Source organism: Ambystoma mexicanum, chromosome 12 (genome assembly GCF_040938575.1).
Source record: "Ambystoma mexicanum isolate Mex_15411 chromosome 12, UKY_AmexF1_1, whole genome shotgun sequence".
NCBI lineage: Eukaryota > Metazoa > Chordata > Amphibia > Caudata > Ambystomatidae > Ambystoma > Ambystoma mexicanum.
In genome coordinates this window covers 261,900,444-261,923,245 of record NC_090936.1, presented here as the reverse complement: position 1 = coordinate 261,923,245, position 22,802 = coordinate 261,900,444, and the positions used below count along the sequence as shown (strand labels likewise).

The 22,802-nt window shown below is 43.3% G+C and overlaps 1 protein-coding gene across 2 annotated transcripts in view; it reads left to right on the top strand.

Annotated features, from left to right (window-relative positions):
* The window catches only part of PLCZ1 (phospholipase C zeta 1), a 1,796,998-nt gene that overhangs the window by 806,486 nt on the left and 967,710 nt on the right, over nt 1-22,802 (top strand). For both annotated transcript variants that reach the window (XM_069628396.1, XM_069628395.1), the window contains one exon: nt 4,220-4,429. In XM_069628396.1, coding sequence (XP_069484497.1) covers nt 4,220-4,429 — 210 coding nt within the window. The remainder of the gene's footprint in view (nt 1-4,219; nt 4,430-22,802) is intronic.

The window sequence follows — 22,802 nt, the reverse complement described above, 5'->3', positions numbered from 1 at the left end:
CAGCTTTTCTATGGTGTGGCTTAGTAAGTAAACCCGGGGGCACCAGAATAACAATGAAGAAAGATCCAGTGAGGGGAGACCTCTCAAAAGAATGACAAGAACACACAACCATCACTAACTTCTGTCAGGGATCTACCTGTGGGGATGGCCTAGGCCTAAGTCTCTGGCCATGGACATTTTACAGCTTACAGTGAGAAAATCACAAACAGTTCTCTTAACCGTGGAGCCTGGGCCATTGGGAAACATCATGAGTGGAATGCATTTATATACCAAGAGTTGAAGACCGAAGACTATGGACTCTAAACCTTGATAAATGAAACAGATGGAGAAGCCATCCAAAAGGTAGGCTCTGAAAAACAAGGTACGAGATCAGTTGCAAAATAAAATGGATCTTGCGCTGATTGGACCACAAGATCAAAACCTAATTTACAGAATCCAGATGAAGAGAAGCCGTCAGTTAATCAAAAGGGATTGCTTTATTGGTGGATGTGGCAAAACAAGTTCCTCCAAACCTATGCATCTGTGAATCACTAATAGAGAACATGCCGCTTCTGAACATTTTCCTGGAATTAAAATTAAATTAAAGACCTATCTAGATAAAAAGGCTTGCCCACGTGGAGCAGGGATGTAATTTCACCAAAATGCCAGGGGTAGCGGAAGTGACATCACAATGTCACGCCCCCACGAGTGACATCACAGGAAGTGATGCCATTTGGCCATGCCCCCGTGACATCACAGGAAGTGGCATCATAAAGCATTATCCCTCAGTACACTAAGAAAAATATGGTTACAATATCACTGTTTTGTGACATTTCATACAAGAATGGATCATCATATGTAGCAGTGTGTCAAGGTCCAGGTTGCCACAGGAAGGGATAATGCCCAACAGTTGCTCTTCCTGGCTGGTTGATAATTACCCATGTCTGATGTTTGCTACCCTCCTCCCTAATCCCCAATACTGTCTTCCCTGCTCCGGATGTAGATGGATTATCTCCTCGGCTCCTGGTAATATGGCATTGCACAGCCCATGCCTTTCAAGGCCGTAACTTGCAATGTTGTGTGGCCTCTCTGTGGCTTTACTCTTTTGATCGTGGTCTGTTCAGCAATTACAGATCTTTGACTTTAACCCATTCATTAAACTCTGCTACCAACGTTACACACTGGGCTATCTTTGCAATATTGATTCTCCAGTCGAGGACCATGGAAGGCCATTATATGTTATTAACGGCCCGTGTTGCGCTTGGCAGTCCCAAATTCGTAAAGGATTGCAGTGAAACCATTCACTAATGAGCTAATGCCTCGTGGACTGGACTTCCGAAATGTATTTCTCACTATCAGGATGCCCACCTATTCAACCGAAGTGCTGCTCCTTATAGTGGTTTCACCTACATTTAAAGTTTAGCGCTGCCTCTTTAGAAGCCTCCGTAGAGTCCCCCTCTACTTCAGGGTGACTTTGAGCTCCAATGGTAGCTCTGTTGAACCGACTGTCTCATAGCACATCAGGGATAATGCAAGATACCATGGGGAGACAATCTTTGTGGGGGGCGGGGCACGGAAGAACAAAGCGTTTTTTTTTTTACTTTAGAAATCTCCAACCGTGCACAGAGCATAGCAGACTGAATTGGCTACAAAATGAGAAAACCATGCAAAGCGCTATGAATGTAAAGGAGGTTAGGTAAAGGTGATTAGAGGGAAATACAGCCATGGGCATGCAGGGGCCAAAGAGGAATCGGCGAGGACTCAAAACACACAGAGGATAGTGATTCTATACACGGGCACCACCCCCTTCCCCCACAGAGACGGATAGCCTTGTCAGCCTAGCTCTCTCTCTAAGCAGACAGTGCGCACCCCGGGATATGCACTCAAGGTTACACTGCTCAGCAGGGCTTAGCTTTCGGCAGGGATGTGGCTCTGCCTCTCTGTCAAAGATGCAGACTTAGTCTGGGTGGTTCCTGGGCAGTCTCGGGCTCTGGCAGGCGGGGCAGTACCTTTGTGTGTGCGCGCAGAGCTTCCTGCGGGTCCTGCACTCTTGCATGCTTTCCCTTTGCTCTCTATCCGGGGCTCCTACATGCAGACTGCAGCGCAGCCTCCAACTGGCAGCGCTACTGGCCGCTGCTCCATTAAGGAGCTTCCAGCCTCCAGGATGACGGCATTCAGCTGCCCAACCTGCCAAGACTGTAAGGGAGAGTCTGCAAAGAGCAGCCTCGCTCTCAGGGGACCAAAGGGGCAGCCAGGAACACATGATGAGGGGGACACGACACACAAGGAGACAAGCAGCAGGACTGGATAGCACTCAGTGTGTGGCGCAGCAGAACAGCACACGCAGCACACACCCGCGCGAGCCCCAGTCAGACACACAGCCACTGCCATCCCAAACTACTCACTTGTTTTCTGGACACAGGAGGAGCGTGCGTCCGGAAACCACGTGCAAAATGGAGGACCACAAACACAGCATGCTCATAGCTGTGGCCACGCCCCCTCCTCCTCTGATTGGACAAATGCCAGAGGTCGCAAGAGATTGACAGAGGTCGCTGGCCATTCAGCAGCGGTCGCTTTTGTGATCTCTGGCGATCCCTAAATGACATCCCTGACATGGAGCCACAAACTCTTGAGCATCTAGCCCAGCTTGCGACTCAACAGAAGCTTTGGATTATGACTCCCATGGTCCCTCACAATTGAGGATGCAGGTTAGGGCTGATGGAATTTGTAGTCTAAAACATCTGGAGACCATCCCCGTCCCGCCCCTTCCATACCACTTCTCAGCAGTTTGTTGAGGGCACTGTACTTGCAGACACCTAAACATTGGGCCTCATTCTAAGTTTGCTGCTCTGGAAACAAGGGTGCCAGTAGGCTCACCGACACCCTTGTTTCTGGATCGGCAAACTACTTGTTTGCCTGCCGTGGCCGCTGTGCTCGGCAGGTCTGAGCCTGCCGGGCACAGCGGCCAAGGTAGGCAAACACTTCACTGAAGCGCCGTGTCCCCACTCCCATAGTGTCCTTTGGGAATACATGGGAATGGGGACTTACAATTTACCACTCCTGACTTCCTGTGTCGCCAGATGAGTCGGTGGCACAGGGAAGTCAGGTGCTGGTAAATTATTACGAGTCCATCGGGAACCTGCCGGTAGCACTGGCAGGGTTACCGCCGGACTCGTAATGAAGTCCAATGTCTTTTTCGTTTTTAAATGCTTCTCTGTTTTAGCCTGGCAGCCTTGCAACTGTTTCCTGCCTGACACAAATGTATTTCCTCTTGCTTTTGATGGTCTGTTTTTTTTTGTTGCTAATTTGAATATTTTTTACAATACGTTGATGCTGAGCTCACTTAAGGCTGGACAGCCCAAATGTGATAATAAAAGGGCATTGTCATTAGCTTGGGTTATTATGTAGTGCTTGTGCCCCCTATAAAACGAAACTGTTACAGATAGGGAGTAATTGTATATGAGGAGGGACACAACGCTTTTTGGTGCTGTGTGGTTATTTGTCTATCATTTGACTTCCCATGGCCATGCTAATCCATATAGCCATTCCCACCCAGTTTCTGTCCCACCTGCCTAAAACATCACCTCCTAGTAACTCGTTAAGCTCCCTTTTTTTCAAGCCTTACCATCAAACTTTTCACTGGAAGAGCTTGCCAGTGTTTTTTCAAATCAGTCTTCTGAGAGCTAATTACTTAATTGGAGCTGTCAACGTGCTAGTGGTGTAATAACAATTTCATCACCAGGTCTGCCTTCGACCCATCAATTTAAAAGCACTATGCGTGTCCTTGAGTGAAGACCTGTTAAAAACAAGCATTGGCAACGCCACTATTTTTGCCTTGTACATAAGTATAAGACATTTGGCAAACACTGCTATTAGATACCCTGATACTTGCACCTGCTAGCACAACTACGGCCATGCTTGGCAAGTGCCTATAAACAATATATTATTATTACAGTATTATCAACGCATTTGTCTTGGACGTAAGACAACGCAGAGCAACAAAGGTTCAAATCCCAGTTCTGTCCACTTAGATACTTGTCTCCTGTATTAAGCAGGTTACAAAAGATTAATTCATTAATCTTTCCCCTTGGCAAGGCTGGACACAGTAGTGTTGTCTTGCTACCAATCCTCATCTAGCACATTATGTAATCCTTCATTAAATGGTTGTGTTTTTGAATAATTTATGACGATTAACTGGAGAATCAAATTCTAATAACCACTGTGCGTTCTGTTTTCTCAGCAACTCAAGCACAAGATTTTAATAAAGGATAAAATATACTACAAAAATACTGCCACCTCTACCAGTGAAGAGAGTGAAGAGGAAGATGACCCGGATTCATGCCCTATTAACTCATTTACCACCCCAAGAAAAAGAAGACGACCCAAGGAAAATGTGAGAACACACAAGACACCGAAGTGGAAGCTTGGCAGAACATCTAAAGTGCCAAAGGTAGGAAACAACATTATACTGTACCTGTGAAACAATGTGGTTTGAATGTAGAGAACTTCTAAAGTACATAACGAATATTGATTTTCCTAATTGCATCGGCTTATACCTCGCTCCGATTTCTGCATTATGTCAATTGCTGAAAAACATTTGACCTTGCTATAGTTTTTATTAGTATCATTAGGGTATTCATTGAGCATGGATCTAGCTTCGGGAACCAATGGAGCGCTTTACAATCATAGGCAGAAGGACACAGTGCGAGAAGCAGACTCATGGTATCGGGAATTAACGGGGAGGGCGGGCAATTATATAGTATGTTATAACATGTTGTACCAATAATGGTACTTCCTGATTATTATCATTTTGTCCCTGTCTCTCAGTTAAGGTAATAAAAGTACGCCTGTACATTAATCACAGATGTTCAGCCTACCCCTACCCACCTGCAAGAAAAAAGGTGGTGGTGGGACATTAGTGGGGTTGAGGGGGAGACCGACATGAAACCTGAAGTGTTCATGAGAGCCGGCCACAAGAAGAGTCCTGACTGCTGGTTTGTTTCTAGGAAGCTTGTGGTGGTGGCACTTCGGTATGTGTATTATCCAGAGTGGAGAGTCCAAGAGCTACTCGATGACAATGCCAGGACATTGGGTTAGCCGCTTGTGTGGGGGTAAAGATGCGGTGAAAATTGTAAAAAGCCCTGCTATCGATCTGCCGAAGCCTCTGAGCTGGAATGTCCCCTTTGCCTATCTTCCTAGTATTCAGGGACCTCACTTAAACAGGAAACTGTAATCCTGTTCCTAGTCAGATTCCCACTCTGTTTTGGAAACGTACAGAAGGCACAAGCCTCAATAATGGGTTTTATAGCATGGTTGAGTGTGAGTGGGCATGTGACTTGTAAAATGAAAGTGCTATTGTAGAAGCCTGGCATTTGGGGGCTCATTGCTGTTTAGGGGTGCAGTACATTTGAAGTGGTAATTCGATTACTCCCTCTTTTTTTGGCAGTTATGAAATGACTACTGTAACAAAATGTGTTCCAATATTCAAAATGCCTAAAAGCATCAATTTCTGTGCCAGTCATTCTGATATACTTTCAAAGTAATCTTGGTCAATTTGTTGGAGACATTTTATATGTATATTACGGCGTTTTTTACTGCACCATTTTTTAAAAAGATATTTATACCTTGTTGTGTAGGTGATAAAACTCAATTAATCAGGAATAGAGCACCTAAACATTCATAACAAAGCATCAAAGTGACATCCAATAATCAGTGCCTTTCCTATACAACAATTTGGTAAAATAACACACATTTACAAATATAAACAAAGCCTTAAGTGTTGCGCACATAAACATATATACATACAAACAGGGTGTAAGAAGTGGAAAGGGTTTCATACAATAAGCAGCTTTCTGCTACTTGAATTGGTCAGGGAGATACTGAACCCTTGGACTACCTAAGAAATGGCAGTTATTTACAAACCCTTGGAGATTTGTGTGTGTGTGTCAGGGTTAACTACTTTTCCTGAGGTTAACATTTTTTTTATAAATACCAAAATGGCCCATGGTTGTTCATTATTTCCTTCAAGGGTCATTCAGCCAATCCCGGGTTGATGTTGCTAATGCTTAGCTATAAGTGGGGTTAGAGGTTTACATTTCTGAGTCCTAGTACATTCAGTAGATGTTTCGGCAGGGTATGCTATCTTAAACTGCCTTCCTCACAACCTGGATTGGAGTACCCCTAGTGTGGAAACAACACATTCCAAGTGTCTATATTGTTGGTCTTAAGTTCCATGAAAACAGGTAAGCAGGATAGTAAAATGATAACAATGAAGGAAGAAACTGGCCCTATATGGGCCCAAACATCACTGACCTTGTAGCGTCAACCCTTCTTCCGGGGGATGGGCAGGGCCGTGGGTGTGGAGAAAATCAGTGACATTCAAGAAGGGAGAGGGAAGTAGAGCTGGGATAGTTAGATTTCCTCTTGTTTCTCTATAAGAGTGTTCCCCATTAATATGAAGACCTAAGCCCTCTTTGGGGGTGGCACTGTTGAGAAGAGGCGATAGGGTGGAGGTAATTAAATCACAGTAAAAAGGCATTGAATCTCTGCATATGGAATGGCAGAGAGGGAGAGTGCATTTACAGATGTGCAAAGGATACAGTGTGTGCACACCTGTGTTGAGGTTAACTCGCTGTTCCGGGCGGTGGACTGGAAAACCCCCTGCAAATACATGTACAGTGAATGTAGGGGCATGGGGGTCTCTGTAAATCGGGGCTGCTGCTGGGAGAGAAATTGCACAGTATTACCTGGAGGTGGCGGGCTGGGATTACTCCGATGTGCGACTGACTACTTTTCTGGTCGCAGGATGCAGCTTGTCATCCGTGTCCTGGGAGTGAAATTTGTATGTGCCAGAGCTGTGAAAGAAAGGAAAAAGAAATCCTCTGTTCGCACAACATGGTTAAAATCAATAAAGTCGGGTGGCATCAGGCCACGTTCAAGCTTACCAGCGGGTCTGCAGGCTGTGTGGCTTAGTGTCCTAGCTGCAAGTGGGGACGCAGTGGTCTCCTGGGCAACAAAGGTGCACTACACATTCAAGCATGCATCTAGCAGGGACTATCAGTAGTTAGCGTGCTGCAGCAGGAGGGAGAGGAGAGGAGGAAGAGCGGCCATATTGGAATGGTTGCCTCTCTCCGTGTGAGTACCTTGCTCTGCTAATGTGGGGCAAACCTCTAGGGGGAAAGAGGATATAATTGAATAAAAAAAGAGACTGGCATATAAAGCATCTGAACGTTCAGTCATAGTTCTAAATCGTGGGTGCAATAGAAACTCTCAATTCAGTCTATTAATTAATATGCCTGTATGTGCTAGCCACTAGAGATGTATTACGCCTCTTCTACGTGATCCGCTATTACATCCAGGATCTGAGGTGACAGCATGGTTCATGAAGGGGCCAGTATCATTGTGTGCACTGTGTTTGTAAGTTTTGGCTGCCTGGTGTGACTTCACCCTTGATCGAGCTTGGGTTCCATTGCAAATCCGGAACTCAGGATCTAAGATGTCAAACTTGGGAAATGGGGCACTGGATGGCAGACAAGGACTTATAGGGCTCTGTGGTGGTATAATAAGGGCCCGGTGTGACCATATCTAGGGGGTTTAAAGGGGTACCTGTTAGTGACAGGTTTGATGTGAGTGTTCTATCATGGCCCCCACGATACATACAACATATGTAGTGTGTCCAATGTATTCATTGTCGAGGGGTATATGCTCATTGAGGCCAGTGGTGTAAGTTTGTAATCTGTGAATCCGCCATGCCTCCTTCTATAATGGTGCATTCTTGATGTTAGTATTGTTGTGCAGTGTGTCAACCACCCACCATAACATGTCCTCTGGTCCATGTTGAAGCTCCATAAAGTATGAGGCCTTAGGTGCTGTGCGAACCTTACATCGGATTTTGAAGAGATTTTCACTGATTCTCTTGTTGACTGGTTGCATAGTTTTTCCCACGTGTCTTAAACCACATGGGCATTCAATCACATAGATGACTTTGCATGTCTTGCAGTTTGAGAAGTGTCTCAGAACCCATTTCTTTTTCTCCTATTTTGAAGGACTTGATTTTCTTAGTAAATCTGCATGCTATCCATTTGCTGCATGGGTGATTCCCACTTATTTCCCTCAGGTTCCACTGGGAGCTTCTTTTTTCCTTTTTCCATGCGTGAATGTGTCAGATATTCTTCAAGATTTTTCGATATCTTCAGGGCAATCCATGGTACTAGTTCCCCAGGCATGCTGATTTGAACTAATGTCCAGAACTTCTTGATTATGGATCTCATTCTGCCAGTGTCTGGTCCAAGGGTGGTTACACATGTTAGGTGGTTGTCAACATTACTCTGATTTTTGTTGTCAATAGTATATCCCTCGGTGTACATGTAGCTCTCTTTTTAGCATTTCTGAGCATTTTTTTGGGGGTAACCTCTTGTTCTTAGACTCTACTCTAGTTCATCCGCATATTGTTGGTATTCAGATAGATAAGCACATTTTCGGAAGATCCTTAAATACTGTCCATATGGGAAGTTCTCCTTCAGATTTCTTGGATGGTGACTCTCAAAATGTAAGAGCATATTCCTATCTGTGCTCTTTTTGTACAGTGTGCATGATAGTTTCCCATCTTTATTTAGATCCAGGAAGTTAATGGAGCACAGACTGCTGTACATAGTGAATGGTATTTCATGTTTTCTGTTTTTCAATAATTCATGAAATTCATTAAGCGTGTTGAGATCCCCCTGCCAAATATAAATGATATTGTCTATATATAATTTCCATTTTGGTATTCTTTGATGGAAGGGGTTTGTGTTTGCAAATACATGCATTTCTTCATACATAGCCATATATATTATAGGTATGCTAGGTGCAAAAGTTGCTCCCATTGCTGTGCCACATGTTTGGAGGTAGCTGGTTTCTTTGAAGAGAGAGAAGTTTCTAGACAGGGCAATTTTGAGTAAATCCACAATGAAGTTCACCGGCACTCTTGAATGGGTCATAAAGTGTTTTAGATGGTTCCTGATACATTCTTGAGATGCTTCTTATTGGAAACTTTTATAGAGAGCTTTAATGTCCATAGGCACAAAAGGTGGGTACTTGTATCAAAGGGTGTATATTTAAAATGTGTAATTGTGGTCATAGTATCCTGCAAATATGAGGTTGTTTCCTGGCTTAGTGGCATGAGGAACTAATCAATGAATTTGCATAGGGGTTCTAAAACAGAGACACATCTTGACACTATGGCTCTGCCAGGTGGATTCGTTGAGTCTTTGTGTATATTAGGCAGTGTATAAAAGGCTAAAGTTATGCCTTGTGAACTGGTTAAGTAGTCAAGTTTGTTCCTAGTGATCCACTTATGTTGGTAGTGAAAGTTGGTGGTCTCCTCTATTTGTTGGGCAATTTCTGTTGTGGGATCTTTTCTCAGTTTTGTGTAGTCATTCCCATCTTCCAAGAGGTCTTCCACCATCTGTTGATATTGTTCCACCGAATGGATTACTATGCCACCTCCCTTATCTGCTGGTTTGATGATAATTTGCCAATTGTCGCTCAGAGTCTTTAAGGCTATCCGTTCATTGTTCGATAGGTTGTGTCTCATATGTTGCTTATTTGATTGGAGCTTTAATATTTCCTTGAGGACACATTTTTCAAAGGAAATAATCTCCCTTGTTATTTGGTTTTCATTCGAGGTGGAAGTTAATTTAGGTCTCATTCTATTATCTGCTTCCCGATCACTGTTAGTGTAACGCTCACCTGGCTCCCACGGAGGCGCTGGTCTGGTCTGGGTTGCTGTGGCCTCTTCAAGCGTGATGCGCAGAATTCGGACCACCGATTGAACAGGACCCCCAAATCTTGCTTGTCGGGCCTGTAGGAATATCCTTCTGCAGATGAGAAAGGGGATTAACTGTCTGCTGAATAGTGTGCTTGCTCCCCCCTTCCCCCTTCGTTCTTCTCTGATTCCTCCAAAACCCCCGGTTTAAGCTCACCTTATGGTTTGGAAAGATGAACTCTCCATCCTGCTTCTGGTGCAGGGGCGCACGTTCGTCCAGTTACTTCACTGGTTTTCAGAATGGCGCTGGCACATCCACTTGACTTTTCTGAGCGATACGCCGTAAGTATAAAGATGCAAAAGTTGAAGTGTGAGCCTCCTTTTATGTTGTCTTTTCTGTCCTTTATTTCAGGTGCAGAACAAAGGCGATGCGTTGAGGGGTTAAATTGCCGGTGGTAAAATCAGGTGAGTTAGTGATGAGGGCGACCCATCTAAATGTCTTTATAATTCCCCAGTAATGTCTTTTTGTCCTTTCCCCATAGGGGCCGGGGTGCGGTACCTGCCAAAGATGCGGCGCCGACCCGAGATGTGGAATGGTTCACCAAGAAAAGCCGGTAAGTATTATGGCAGAAAATGTCCTTTCCCCATAGGGGCCGGGGTGCGGTACCTGCCAAAGATGCGGCGCCGACCCGAGATGTGGAATGGTTCACCAAGAAAAGCCGGTAAGTAATATGGCTGAAAATTCGGCTTTCCTCTTGTGTTCCCTTGCTCACCTTTTGTCTCTTCTTCTCTCCCCTAGGTGCAGAGATGTGGCGACCGGTGCTGAGAGCCGCGATGGAGCCGGGCGGCGTCTCGGGATCAGGTGAGTGAAGCGTGGCGCTGCAGCGAGCAACGCGGTGCTTTTAAATGGAAGTCTTCCTTCAGGAATGCTGGCGTGAAGATTCCGGATGCAGGTAAGAAGGTTGAATAAGTTCTTGGTTTTCACCTTTCTCTTCTCTTATTCCCTTACAGGTGTTCCAGGTTCGAGGCGGGCGTGGCTGGAGCCCAGGTGCAGGAGCAGACACGGTGAGCGTTCAGCTGCTGGGATGCAGAACAACACGAAACACGTGTGGCTGTCCGGGCGTGGCTTAAATAGCTTTGGTAGAAGTTCCAGGTGAGTATTCTTCCACAGCCCCACCCCAGTAACAAAATAGTTCCTTCAGAAAAATAGTCCCTCCTAAGCCTCATTTGGCTTGGTTCTTCATGCAACATGGTCTGCATCAGGTGAGTGTGCAGCATGGTCTACTTCAGGTAAGTGCACCAAACACTTCCCCTTATGAGCCTGGCGCCTATGGCGCCAGGACTGATGTCCAACATGAACCTGGCGCCAACGGCGCCAGGACAGAGTCCAAAGAGCCCCTATAAAGGGCCGCTGGGCTTTTACCCAGGGGCGTGATGCCTCCTCCCGGGGGTGCTGGGCCTGGCCTGGTGCTCCGGGGGTAGGCATCATGACAGTTAGGTGCGTCACTGAAGTATGATTTTAGGTGGACTTTCCTGAAGAATTGTTTAATTTCTGTTTCTACAGTGAACCAGTTTGTTGAATTGGAAGGGACAAAGGACAAACCCTTTACTAGGACCGATTCTCCATCTGCCGTGAAGACGACTGCGGACAAATTAAATATTGGGATAGTGGGAGTTTCACCTATCTCCATTGTGATGGTCTGCAAGGTCTGGGTAGTCTCCAGTTGGGAAAGCTGCGGGGGTCCTCTGAGGTCCCCCGTCTGGAAAAAGGTCTCCTTTGGTGGTACCCTGTACCGTAGTTATAGGTACTGTAATCCGGTTGATCCTCTGGTCCCAAATTCGATGTGTCAGAATATGTGACCCACCGTTTCCTGTTTTTTGGATCTTCCTGGTCCCAGCTGTGCGCTGCTTTTCTTTGTTTTGTCTGTATTATGGTGTAAGATAAGGGTAAATTATTTAATGTCTGAAATCTTCAATATCTTTTGCAAGTTTCTTGTGTTTTTTCTCCATTGTGGTAGTCACAAATTGGTCCAACTGGGAACTAATCTCTTTCAGTTTATCCCTTGCATTTGACAATGCCATATTTGCTATAAATTCTCCTTCTCTTTTGCCAGTTTGTCCTTAATTTTGACATGAATTCTGTGGGCAGTCGTGATGGTCAACACCATTACGTCACAGCAGCATTTAGTTGCAATATGATGACAGGAGATCATATTTTCCTTATTGTCTAGTAATAGGACTGTCTCATTTCTCACTATAAGTCCCAATGGAACTATATTTGCTTTCAATTGCTCCTGCAGGAAGTGGCCATGTGCTTAGGTGTAAAAGCCTTACATCCAAACATCCAAGTATAAATGATAATCAATACACATTTTTTATAAGAGCAACAATCTAGTAATTTGGAATTTGCTATTCCCCCACTAGTGGTAATTCTATCCAGGTCCTGAGGAAGGCAGTTGAAGCTACCATACCCTTCCCTACTAAAAGGACCAGGACTTGGAAATTCAAGCCCCTAGCTCCACTTATAGCTAAGCTTTAGCGATGTCGACCAAGGATTGGCTGAATGACCCTTGACGGAAATAGTGCACAACAATGGGCTATTTTCATATTTATAATTTTGTTAAAACCCTCACACCCACAAAAATCTCCAAGGGTTTGTAGATAACTGCCATTTGTTAGGTAGTTCAAGGGATCAGTAACTCCCTGACCAATGCAAGTATAAGAAAGCTGCTGCTTATTGTATGAAAACCTTTCCAATTCTTCCAACATGTTTGTGTATATATATATGTATACATTTATATATATATATATATATATTTATATATATATGTTTATGATGAAAAAAGAGGAGAGGGGCACACTTCAGTTCCCTGCACAGTTAACCTACTCAGCCACTGGTGTTCTCCTACCGGTGTCTGTGCTTTTCACATCATCAGGGAGGCAGTATTACCTTGCAGCTTACAGCAAGTGCAGCTGTTAACAATAAATGATGATTCTGCTGCAAGGACGTCTGGTAGCTGTAGTCATCAGGTTTGCCAGGAACAAGCTCACACCCAATCACATGGTGGGGAAAGGGGAGGAGTAGCCCAGAGTGAGTCACTCCAAAGCAGGGCATGTGTCACCCCGGTGCAGCCCCTTTTAGATTTTGAAGATTCCACCCTTCAAAAATCCAGGAAATATGACGAAAAAGAGGAGACGGGCGCACTCCAGTTCCCTGCACAGTTAACCTACTCAGCCACTGGTGTTCTCCTCCTACCGGTCTCTGTGCTCTTCACATCATCAGGCAGGCAGTCTTAGCTTGCAGCTCACAGCATGTGCAGGTGTTAACAATCAATGATGATTCTGCTGCAAGGACTTCTGGTAGCTGTAGTCATCAGGTTTGCAAGGAACAAGCTCACACTCAACCACACGGTGGGGTGAGGCGGGTGACCCAACAGTGAGGCACTCCAAAGAAGGGCATGTCTCCCCGGTGCAGCACCTTATAGATTTTCAAGATTCCACCCTTCAAAAATCCAGGAAATATGACAAAAAAGAGGAGAGGGGCGCACTCCAGTTCCCTGCACAGTTAACCTACTCAGCCACTGGTGTTCTCCTCCTACCGATTTCTGTGCTCTTCAGATCATCATGGAGGCAGTCTTAGCTTGCAGCTCACAGCAAGTGCAGGGGTTAACAATCAATGATGATTCTGCTGCAAGGACTTCTGGTAGCTGTAGTCATCAAGTTTTCAAGGAACAGGCCCACACCCAATCCCACGGTGGGGAAAGGGGGGGAGTACCCCACAATGAGGCACTCCAAGCAGGGCATGTGTCACTCCAGTACAGCCCCTTTTATATTTCGAAGATTCCACCTTTCAAAAATCCAGGAAATACGACAAAAAAGAAGAGGGGGGTGCACTCCAGTTCCCTGGAGTGCGCCGCTTGGACTCCTGATTGATTGAAAGTCTGTGGACAATTTCTAAACAACCTTGGAGCCAGTCTGGAGCATAGAGCATTAATCTATGCCCCTTAATTACCAGCTTTCCATATCGCAACCGAGAGGTGGCCAAATGTGCTGCTTAGCCGCTTGGCTCTGCGGCGCGCAGCATCTTCGGAACCCATTGCACTAGAACCTTTTGAAAAGTTTGAAACGTTTTTTCAGCTTCTTAACACCTACCCGTGGCGATAAATAGTTTGATTAATCTGAACTATATATATATATACAGTGAACTCTGACTATACCCATGTCTAAGGCTATATACACGCTAAAATCTGCGATGCCGCTTCCAATAAACCACAAAGGTAACCATGCAATTGAAGCGGACGCCGCATAGACAGTCCCCAGCCATTAGAGTGGCCAAGATAGCAGACCTAGCGGTGTCTGCATCACAAAAAAAATGTAGCACTAAATATTGCCACCTGGTAGAGTCTACTGTAACTCCTAAGACTCCTCCATGCACCGTGCCTCCCTGCGGACGGTCTAGTCCAGTTTTGATTGCAAACTCACTAATGGTGGCTGAATTTACAAATACACCTTCTACATCATCATGCAAAGTCGATGTTGCTGCAGATCGTTTGTTTGACACAAACAAAGTGACAAGTGAGCGTGTTGATCATTCTGACAGAGATGCGGTGTAGAAAGATCGGATAAACTACAATGACATCCCAACTTTGGAATTAATGGATGAACCTCACGATGCCCTCCACAAATTACAGACCTCTATCCAAATTATATCAGATGTTGCTATGTCACAGACGGCGATCGTAGAACATATAGACATAGCCACAACGCCTTCACTTCTTGCAAGCGATAATCACAATTTGTCACAAACCCCAATTATGTTTGGGTACTCTCTTTACAACTCCTCGGCTCTATCTATATCATTTCACCACCCTACTCCTCGAAAAGATGGGTAATTCTCTGCCTGTACAGCCAATTTCACAAGATGCTTTAGCCCACTCACCATTCTTTGAGATTACATTGACTGCTATGAACGTGCCTATAATTTCATTGTTGAAACTCTTTGAGACCCTGGATGCAAAACTCGCTAACCAGACAGCTCTTATGACTCAGCTCTTGAAACGTCAATCACTATTGAGCTTAGAGTCTATGGATAGGGTGGCTGAACTGCCCCTGCAAAGATTTCCAACTATGCTGAGACCACCAACATCATTGAGTGAGCAATCTGACACTTTAATTGCCCAGTTGCTAGTTTACCGAACTTGAGGGGAAGTGCTTGGCCCGCTTTTGATCAGATAATTCAGCCCGTAATACGGATGTCGACGAGCCGCCACTCTCCAGTTTTGAAACTTTGCAACTCTTGACATCCTCAACTGTTTCAAAAGATAGGTCAGAGGTAACTAAACAATCATATACAATCTTTACTCCAAGCAAAAATATGGAAAATAAAAAACACAAAAATGCTTAATCACTCAAAAAAGAAAACAAAAAACATGAGGTCTCTAGGGTCCCAATCTAGCTCTAGCACCAAACAGTTTATGCTACCTTTTACTTTACCCAAAAAACAGAAAGCCAAAGTGAGTTCTGCGATAGTTAAATAAATACATGAAGATCTCACAAAAAAAAAGATAATCCAAGTGGAAACAATAACCACAAGGTCATGAGCCCTTCAATGACCTTGTCATGGTCATAACTGAACACCAAAAGGTGACAAATGTGTTTAAAGCCTTGCAGCAGAAGCTACAGAGTTCTCATGCCAGTCCCCTTGGCTCGAGCACATCTCTACTACCAAGAAAAAAGTGCTCAACATTAGATGACAGAGGAATAAGAGATTCAATAGGCAGTAGATCTATATTTAGAGTCTCAACACAAATTATCCTCCCTCATATCGAAGGAACAACCTATAGCTAATCCAAAATGTGTGGATGATGGCTGTTTGGACGCTGAACTTAAACAATGGCGCCCTAGTGTGAACATCCCTCAGCAAGGAGAAAGAAATCTATTAACTGACCCGCTTCAAACACAAAAAAGAGCTATGAGCCAGGCAGAAGCTCATCGATGTACCAAATCATGTCAACAACAATATCACCATCTAATTATAAAGTGTCGTCCTTCGCCCGCTCATAACCTATGATCTTAATAGAACTTCTATTCTCATATATTTGGAGATATTCCAAGTATTGAAGGTATTGCCTCCTCAGATGTTCAACAAGTGAGTTTAAAACAAAAATTATGAATACGAAAATGACCCATTGTTGTCCACTATTTGCGTCGAGGATCATTCAGCCAATCCTTGGTAGACATCGCTAAAGATTAGCTATAAGTGGAGCTAGGGGCTTGAATTCCCAAGTCCTAGTCCTTTCAGTAGACGTTTGGGCAGGGTATGATAGCTTCAACTGCCTTCCTCTGCAGCTGGATAGAAGTACCACTAGTGTGGGAACACCCAATACCAAATTACTAGATTGTTGGTCTTCTAGAAATGTGTATTGATTACCATTTATATTTGAATGAATGGCACAGAAATTGATGCCTTTGGAAATTCTGAGTGGTGGGACACGTTTTGTTACAGTAGTACTTTAGCCTTAAGTCCCAATAACACAAGGGCTCACCCTTTCATTAAATAAGTTAGCATCAGCCAAATGCTGGAGGTAAAGCCTCCACTTTAACATCAATACTTGTAGTAATTACCATGGACAGAATTATCACCCAGGGCAATTCCTCCAAATTCTCCATTAGGTTCTATGGACTCCATGAAATGGGCCACATACCACCATATCACCACACTTAATCCAGCTTTAATGCCACAGGAATGAGTGACAGTATCACCACACCAACCTGGTAATGATGCAGTTAGTATGGGAACAGGCTCATACAAGGTCACCAAATCGGCTGGTGTTAAACTTGCCACAGACAATGTCTCGGACCAAGGAAAATATCAAGACCATATATCGTGTTCAACACCTTTTTTCAGGGAATGTTTACAAAATGGACCAACTGAAACGTATAAAGGGGATCTTCAAAAACCAAAGCCTCGTCAGGATAACTTCTCCATAGTCTTAATGGGCCTCCCTGCCATTGCGAGGTGTTGAGGGGTGTCTCAAAAGTTATTTCTTGATTTCAAGTTTCTCCAGGCCATGGAATCTCCCTTCTCTTCATTAAAATTCAAAAGGGGGTCTAAACTTCTCTGAATACCTTGGGTGTTGTAGAATCTAGGTTTTCCCAAACCATTCTTCAGGTCAACTAGTTGCAGGTTTGCCAGGGTCCCATACCACAAGAGTAATCTGAGGCCTGTTAGAGGTATTTTTGGTGCTATTTTTAGTTGGTGCTATTTTTGGTATTTTGTGCTATAGTGGTGTGCCTAACTTTATAATACCACCTGATAATTGTTCTTTTACCAGGATCACTAACAGTAAGCAAATACTGGACTTTGTACACTCTAAACAATGAACTTATATCCTTCGCAGTATTTGGTTTACAATACCACATTATGCTCTTCTGGCTTGCATCTCAGAATACATTTACCATGTAATTGAAAAATGAACATTCATTCAGAGCCTCTCAGAAATACACAATTTACAGTGACTAACTTTGCTTTGCATTTTTACCGCACGTTCTGCATCTATCTGCATGCCAACCCAAGAAAGCTGAGAACAGAATAGTTACACTGAGGCTAATTCACCTTTTTCTTTGGATTCTTTATCAGAAGTTAAAAATATGCAAAATACAGAATGACATGTGCAGAATCTTATATCTAGCTTATATTTCAAACTGAAGCAAAACTAATTTGCGGATATTTTCCCCATGATGAATGATAGGCTTCAAAACGCTCTGCTGCATAAAACGTTTCCTGCAATGGTTTTCAAAACATTGTATTTGCGATAATGCTCAGAGTTCCACTAACATTGGCCTTGAACATCACAACAACACTTGGGAGAGCCCGGGCTTCTGAACACAGTTATGCACTTTTAAAATGTAAAATTTTACTGTGCAGTACCTAAAAATGAACCATCCATATTTGACAAGTTTATAATGATATTCACTGCTCTACACTGTCTAATATTAAGTATTCACTAATTAGCAAGCTCCTCAAATTAACTGAACTCACCAAGGATCATCTTTAAGTGTGTGTTTGTGTCCCGAACTGCTTGTGACCCCAGTCTAGTTGTCAGACAGAAGAATTCTTTATCTGGTCCAAACACTTTGTGCCTGGAATGAGCCTATGGATAAATCTACCAGTCTTTCTGCCACACGCTTCTCACAAATAGAGCTAAACGATAAGAGCATCTGAGGCTGCAATCTCTCCTGAGCCAGTTAGTGAGAGAAAACGCCCTTTCCTGACCAGCCTTTTTAAGCCTTTTTCTGAGACCTTCTCAGAATATAGGTCCTATCTATATAAACAGTAGAAATGCCTGCCCCTTTCTGTGACCTCATGTGTTATTCAAAACCACCTCCCTATTTGTCAATCAGCCAGCGCTCTCGAAAGCCCTGCCCATGTTCATTGCTTATAATGGTGGCAACCAAAGCAAATAGCTACATCCCAGCCCTGTTTTCCTGCTCTGCAAGTCTTTTAAACAATACAATGGGCCTAATTCACAAAACGTTTACTAAATGGGGTTTGGCCATTATAAAACACTTCTGCAAAATAGGCCCAATGTCTCTAGCAGAACAGATCTAACATTCCACACTTCTGACCTGTCATGTCTTCATTCAAACACAGCACAGCATTAATTCTGCACATATTATTTATTGCATTTCCAAGCTAACCCTGCACAGCCCAAATGCCTTGCACACTGGATTTATCAACCTGCACCAAGCTTATAAAACAAGCTTAAAAAAGGCAGGGACTGATTTACACTGATTGTTAGTATGGAATATGTTATATGTTAGATGGATAAGGTAAATTAGTATATGTTAGTCTCCTGTTTTTTATTTTAGTTCAACTCCGCCCACAGCTTTGGTGTTGTGGTGCAAAGTGATAACACCCTGTTATACAATGCCTAATTGAAAACCTTTATTTGTTAGCATGTGTTCTGTGCATTCCCAATATTGACATCTACTAGATTCAGCCTGAGGCTCACACTCAACCGAACTGCAACCAATCTTTTACCCTTGTTGAAATGCAGAGTCCTAGTTGAAATTCATATTACATTTCCCTACATGCCATATTCTCGACAGCCTGACAAGTCAGAGGGAGAAGTGGGGTAGCATCTCTTGAGGTCTGCCTTAGCTTGGGTCCCTCCTAGTTTTCCCCCTCTCGCCCCTCTGATCCTGTCATAACTTCCCTGACCCATTCTAGTCCCGACTTTCACCTTCTGGTCCTAACTAGGGCAAATCTAGTTCCTTGAAGACTCCTCACCTGGCTGACTATATGACTAATTTCTTCCTTCCTCTGAGTCCAGCCTTCACATACTTGTGTTCCAACCCACTCCTTGCTTGTACTCTCTTCACCACCTTAGGATATCTCAACCATTTCCTCTCCTGATATTATACTTAAGAGAAAGTTCCCATTGATGTGGGAACTCCCATCCCCTGCACACTATTAACGGCCCAACATCAGCTAAAACATGACTGTATGTATAAGTCTATACAAATACTTGAAAGCAATTTACAAATAAACTTAATTAAGTGCGTATTTTGAAAAACATTTTCCAAGACAGGAATTTCACAGCGCGCTTGGAGCCAATACACTCTTCATCAGGGGTGATTTATTGTGAATTATGCTGCAATTTAACAAAAAAAGACAGTAATGAGAACACTTTGAGATACATTCAAACTTTCCAAATCACCTTCAGCTTGATAAATCACCTTTTGAATAAAAATCTAGAAATCTTCTTGTGATGTGCAATCAATATTCAGCTGTCTCCTCTCTGGTGTGACCATCAATCTAGAGAGGAATATGGGTAAAGAAAAAAAGTTACTGTGGTGTCTGTCTAAATTAGTGGGTTGCAACATTAGTGAGGACTCATGTCCATAGATTGAAGAGTAAAATGAGCCTTGCCTTAACACAATGTGATTAGTGCCCACAATTGCATCTTCTAATATTGTAATGTGTGCCACCTCATTCTTCCAAGGAGCAGCTTCAAATCATCTGTGAACAGACAAATAATGCCTCCTAAATCATCATTTCCTTATGGATCATAACTTTGTATGTAGGTTCTTACCATTTGAAAGTCTTTGGGGAACAGGAGTTGTGTTGAATAGGTGTTGTATAATGTATTCCTCTTAAGGTGCAAAATCGGTATCTATATTAGAGATGCTATATCAGGGAGATAGACAGATCATAGCCACATTATGTGGCTTGATCTATTGACTACAATGAACATTGTGCCCTCAAGACACCTTGAAATCTATGGGGCATAAACAGAGTGACTTACTGATATAGCCAAAAAATCGAATAACATTATTTTATTGTGTAAGAAACTGGTGACAGAGCCCCAATATGTGCTTTTGACATGAAGGGACTCACCATTTTATGACACAACTAGAATTGGGAGACTCTTTTGACAGAGTCTCTGCATCTCTTTTGACACCATACATATTAGTATTCCTTATGAATAATCTATAATTCCACCCGTGGAGGGATTCTCCATATGTAACATGCATAACAGTCAGCTTGTTATCATAGAGGAACTCGATAATACACACCAACATGAGTGACCTGCAACACTAATAAACATTTTTTTTTAAAACAAGTGATTATCACAGCCCTCACACGAACCCTTGTGTGGGAACTTATTCTTGCCAAAATATCAAAAAATAAAAGAATAAAAAAGTCATTCAGACTGGCTTAGATTTTGAAAATATACAATTCGGCAAATTGTGGCAACGTACCATTTTGGGACCACAAGTTCGATCTACAGTCAGATTCAGACATTGGTATGAATGAGAGGATTTTTGAGACCACTATCCTTTGGTAAGTGGATTAAGGACACCATACTGGTATATATTTGGGGATATCAATAACCCCATTACCCATTTCTTCTAACAATGTATTATTGGAGATGGGATAATGTATGTCTTACAGGGAGACAGTACCAGAGGATACTTTCCTTTTCAGGATCTACACATATCCACAGGTTCCTTACTAAAATGAGATACAGGTGAGCCTTTTATCATACAATGGCAATAACATTGTGATCACACAATTGCAATATTATTGTTGACCTTATACACTCTATTGCTCACTATGTGGTATATATGAGCACTTTTTATTTTTACTTTGACCTCCAGATACCCTATTTTGTACCTTAAAAGGAAGACATTATAGGAAGCCTATTCAACATGACTTCTCTTCCCCAAAGACTTTCAAATGGTAAAAACCTACATAAAAAGTTGTGATCCATAAGGAAATCCTTATGTGCAAATGGTGATTTAGGAGACATTATTTGTCTCTCCACAGATTTGAATCTGCTCCTTGGAAGAATGAGGTGGCACACATTACAGTATTATACAGTGCAATTTCGGGCACTAATAACATTTTACTAAGGCACAGCTCCTTTTTTCTTTAATCTACGGACATGGGTCTGCACTAAGGTTGGGACCCACTCATTTAGACATAGACACTACAGTTACCTTTTTCTTTACCCTTATTCCTCTCTAGATTGATGGTCACGTCAGTGAGGAGATAGTTGAATAGCGATTGTACATCACGCGAAGATTTCTAGATTTTTATTCAAAAGGTGATTTATAAAGCTTTAGGTGATTTGGAAAGTTTGAATGTATAATAAGACCGTATATCCAAGTGTTTTCATTTGCTTCTTTTTTTTATTAAATTTCAGCATACCTTGCACCAAAGCACAACCGATGAAGAGTGTATTAAGTCGAAATGTGTTGGGTTTCAATTAAATCAGTACCTTTGAATAAAAAGAATGTTGTGAAAATTCCTGTCTTGATAAATGTTTTTCAAAATGACACTATTTGTAAATTGACAGTATTTGTATAGACCTATACAGTAATGTGTTGGCATATGTTTGTCCCGTGAAAGTGTGTAGGGGACGGAAGTTCTCACATCTATGGGAACATACTCTTTTGTATTGCATATTTGTACAGTCCATGTTGCAGGACTGGGTTTTCTTCCCTGCACCTTAACATTCATGTACAATTGGTTAGATTCATACTACTTATCAGGTAGATATCACAAGTTAAATATCCTCATGTTGGAGTGCATTGTACATCATTTTTCCTCTCCTGATGTTAACGGCTCTTCTACTCCGCCTGACATTTCTGATATTGCTAACCCCTAATCACAACCTTCTCCTCCTGATGATTCCAACTTTGGATTGCCACCTTCTTCGTCTGCACCACTTTTGCCACTAGATATTCCTACTCTCCAACTTCCTCTGTACCCCGTGACCCTTCTCTGTATCACTGTTGCCATCTGGTACCACTTGTTCCTCCTATGTACCAGCTTCCTTTCCATGTGATGTCACAATCTCCTCCTCTGTACCACCTTCATTTCCGCTTCATGTTACTACCTTCTCCTGCAGTCTCTTAGTTCTCACAAACTCCTCCTGCAATCTTGGCTTTCTCTACCTCCTCCTTCACTCCCCTGCTGCCGCCTCCTCAGCTTTCTCAGTTTCTCCGGCGACTGATAACTCTCAACTCTCTTCAACCTCCAGACACCAGCACACTCAAGCCTTCTGCTCCTCCAACCCAAACTGGCCGCCTGGCTACCTTGCTTGAGATTGGCTGCTGCTGTGGGCACCTACTCTCACTTTGAGCCCAGGGACCAGACCACACCTTCATAAACCTGTCCACCATCTTGGATTCCCCTCTGCTCCCCCAGGCCCTCTCTGGAGTTGACTTTGGAGGTCCCTTCTCTCTTTATCTCCCCAGTATGTGAAACGTATTTTGGTGAAACTCTTGGTATGCTTTCCACACTCTCTGAGATGTCAATTTATGTTGAAGCACAGCTTTGGGCCTGGGGTGGGTGCACATGTGCTGTGTCAAATGAGGGCAGAAATTTAGCATTATGGGGGTTGTATATGTGGCTTGCTCAGAGTGGCTACTCTCCACACAATGTAACACCATCCTCCATGTATGCACTTGGATTTCTGAGGCTGCATGCAATTACGCCATAACATGGGGGAACCGGGGCGCAGCCTGATATGATTGGCTCACGGACTGAGGAATTACATGCATG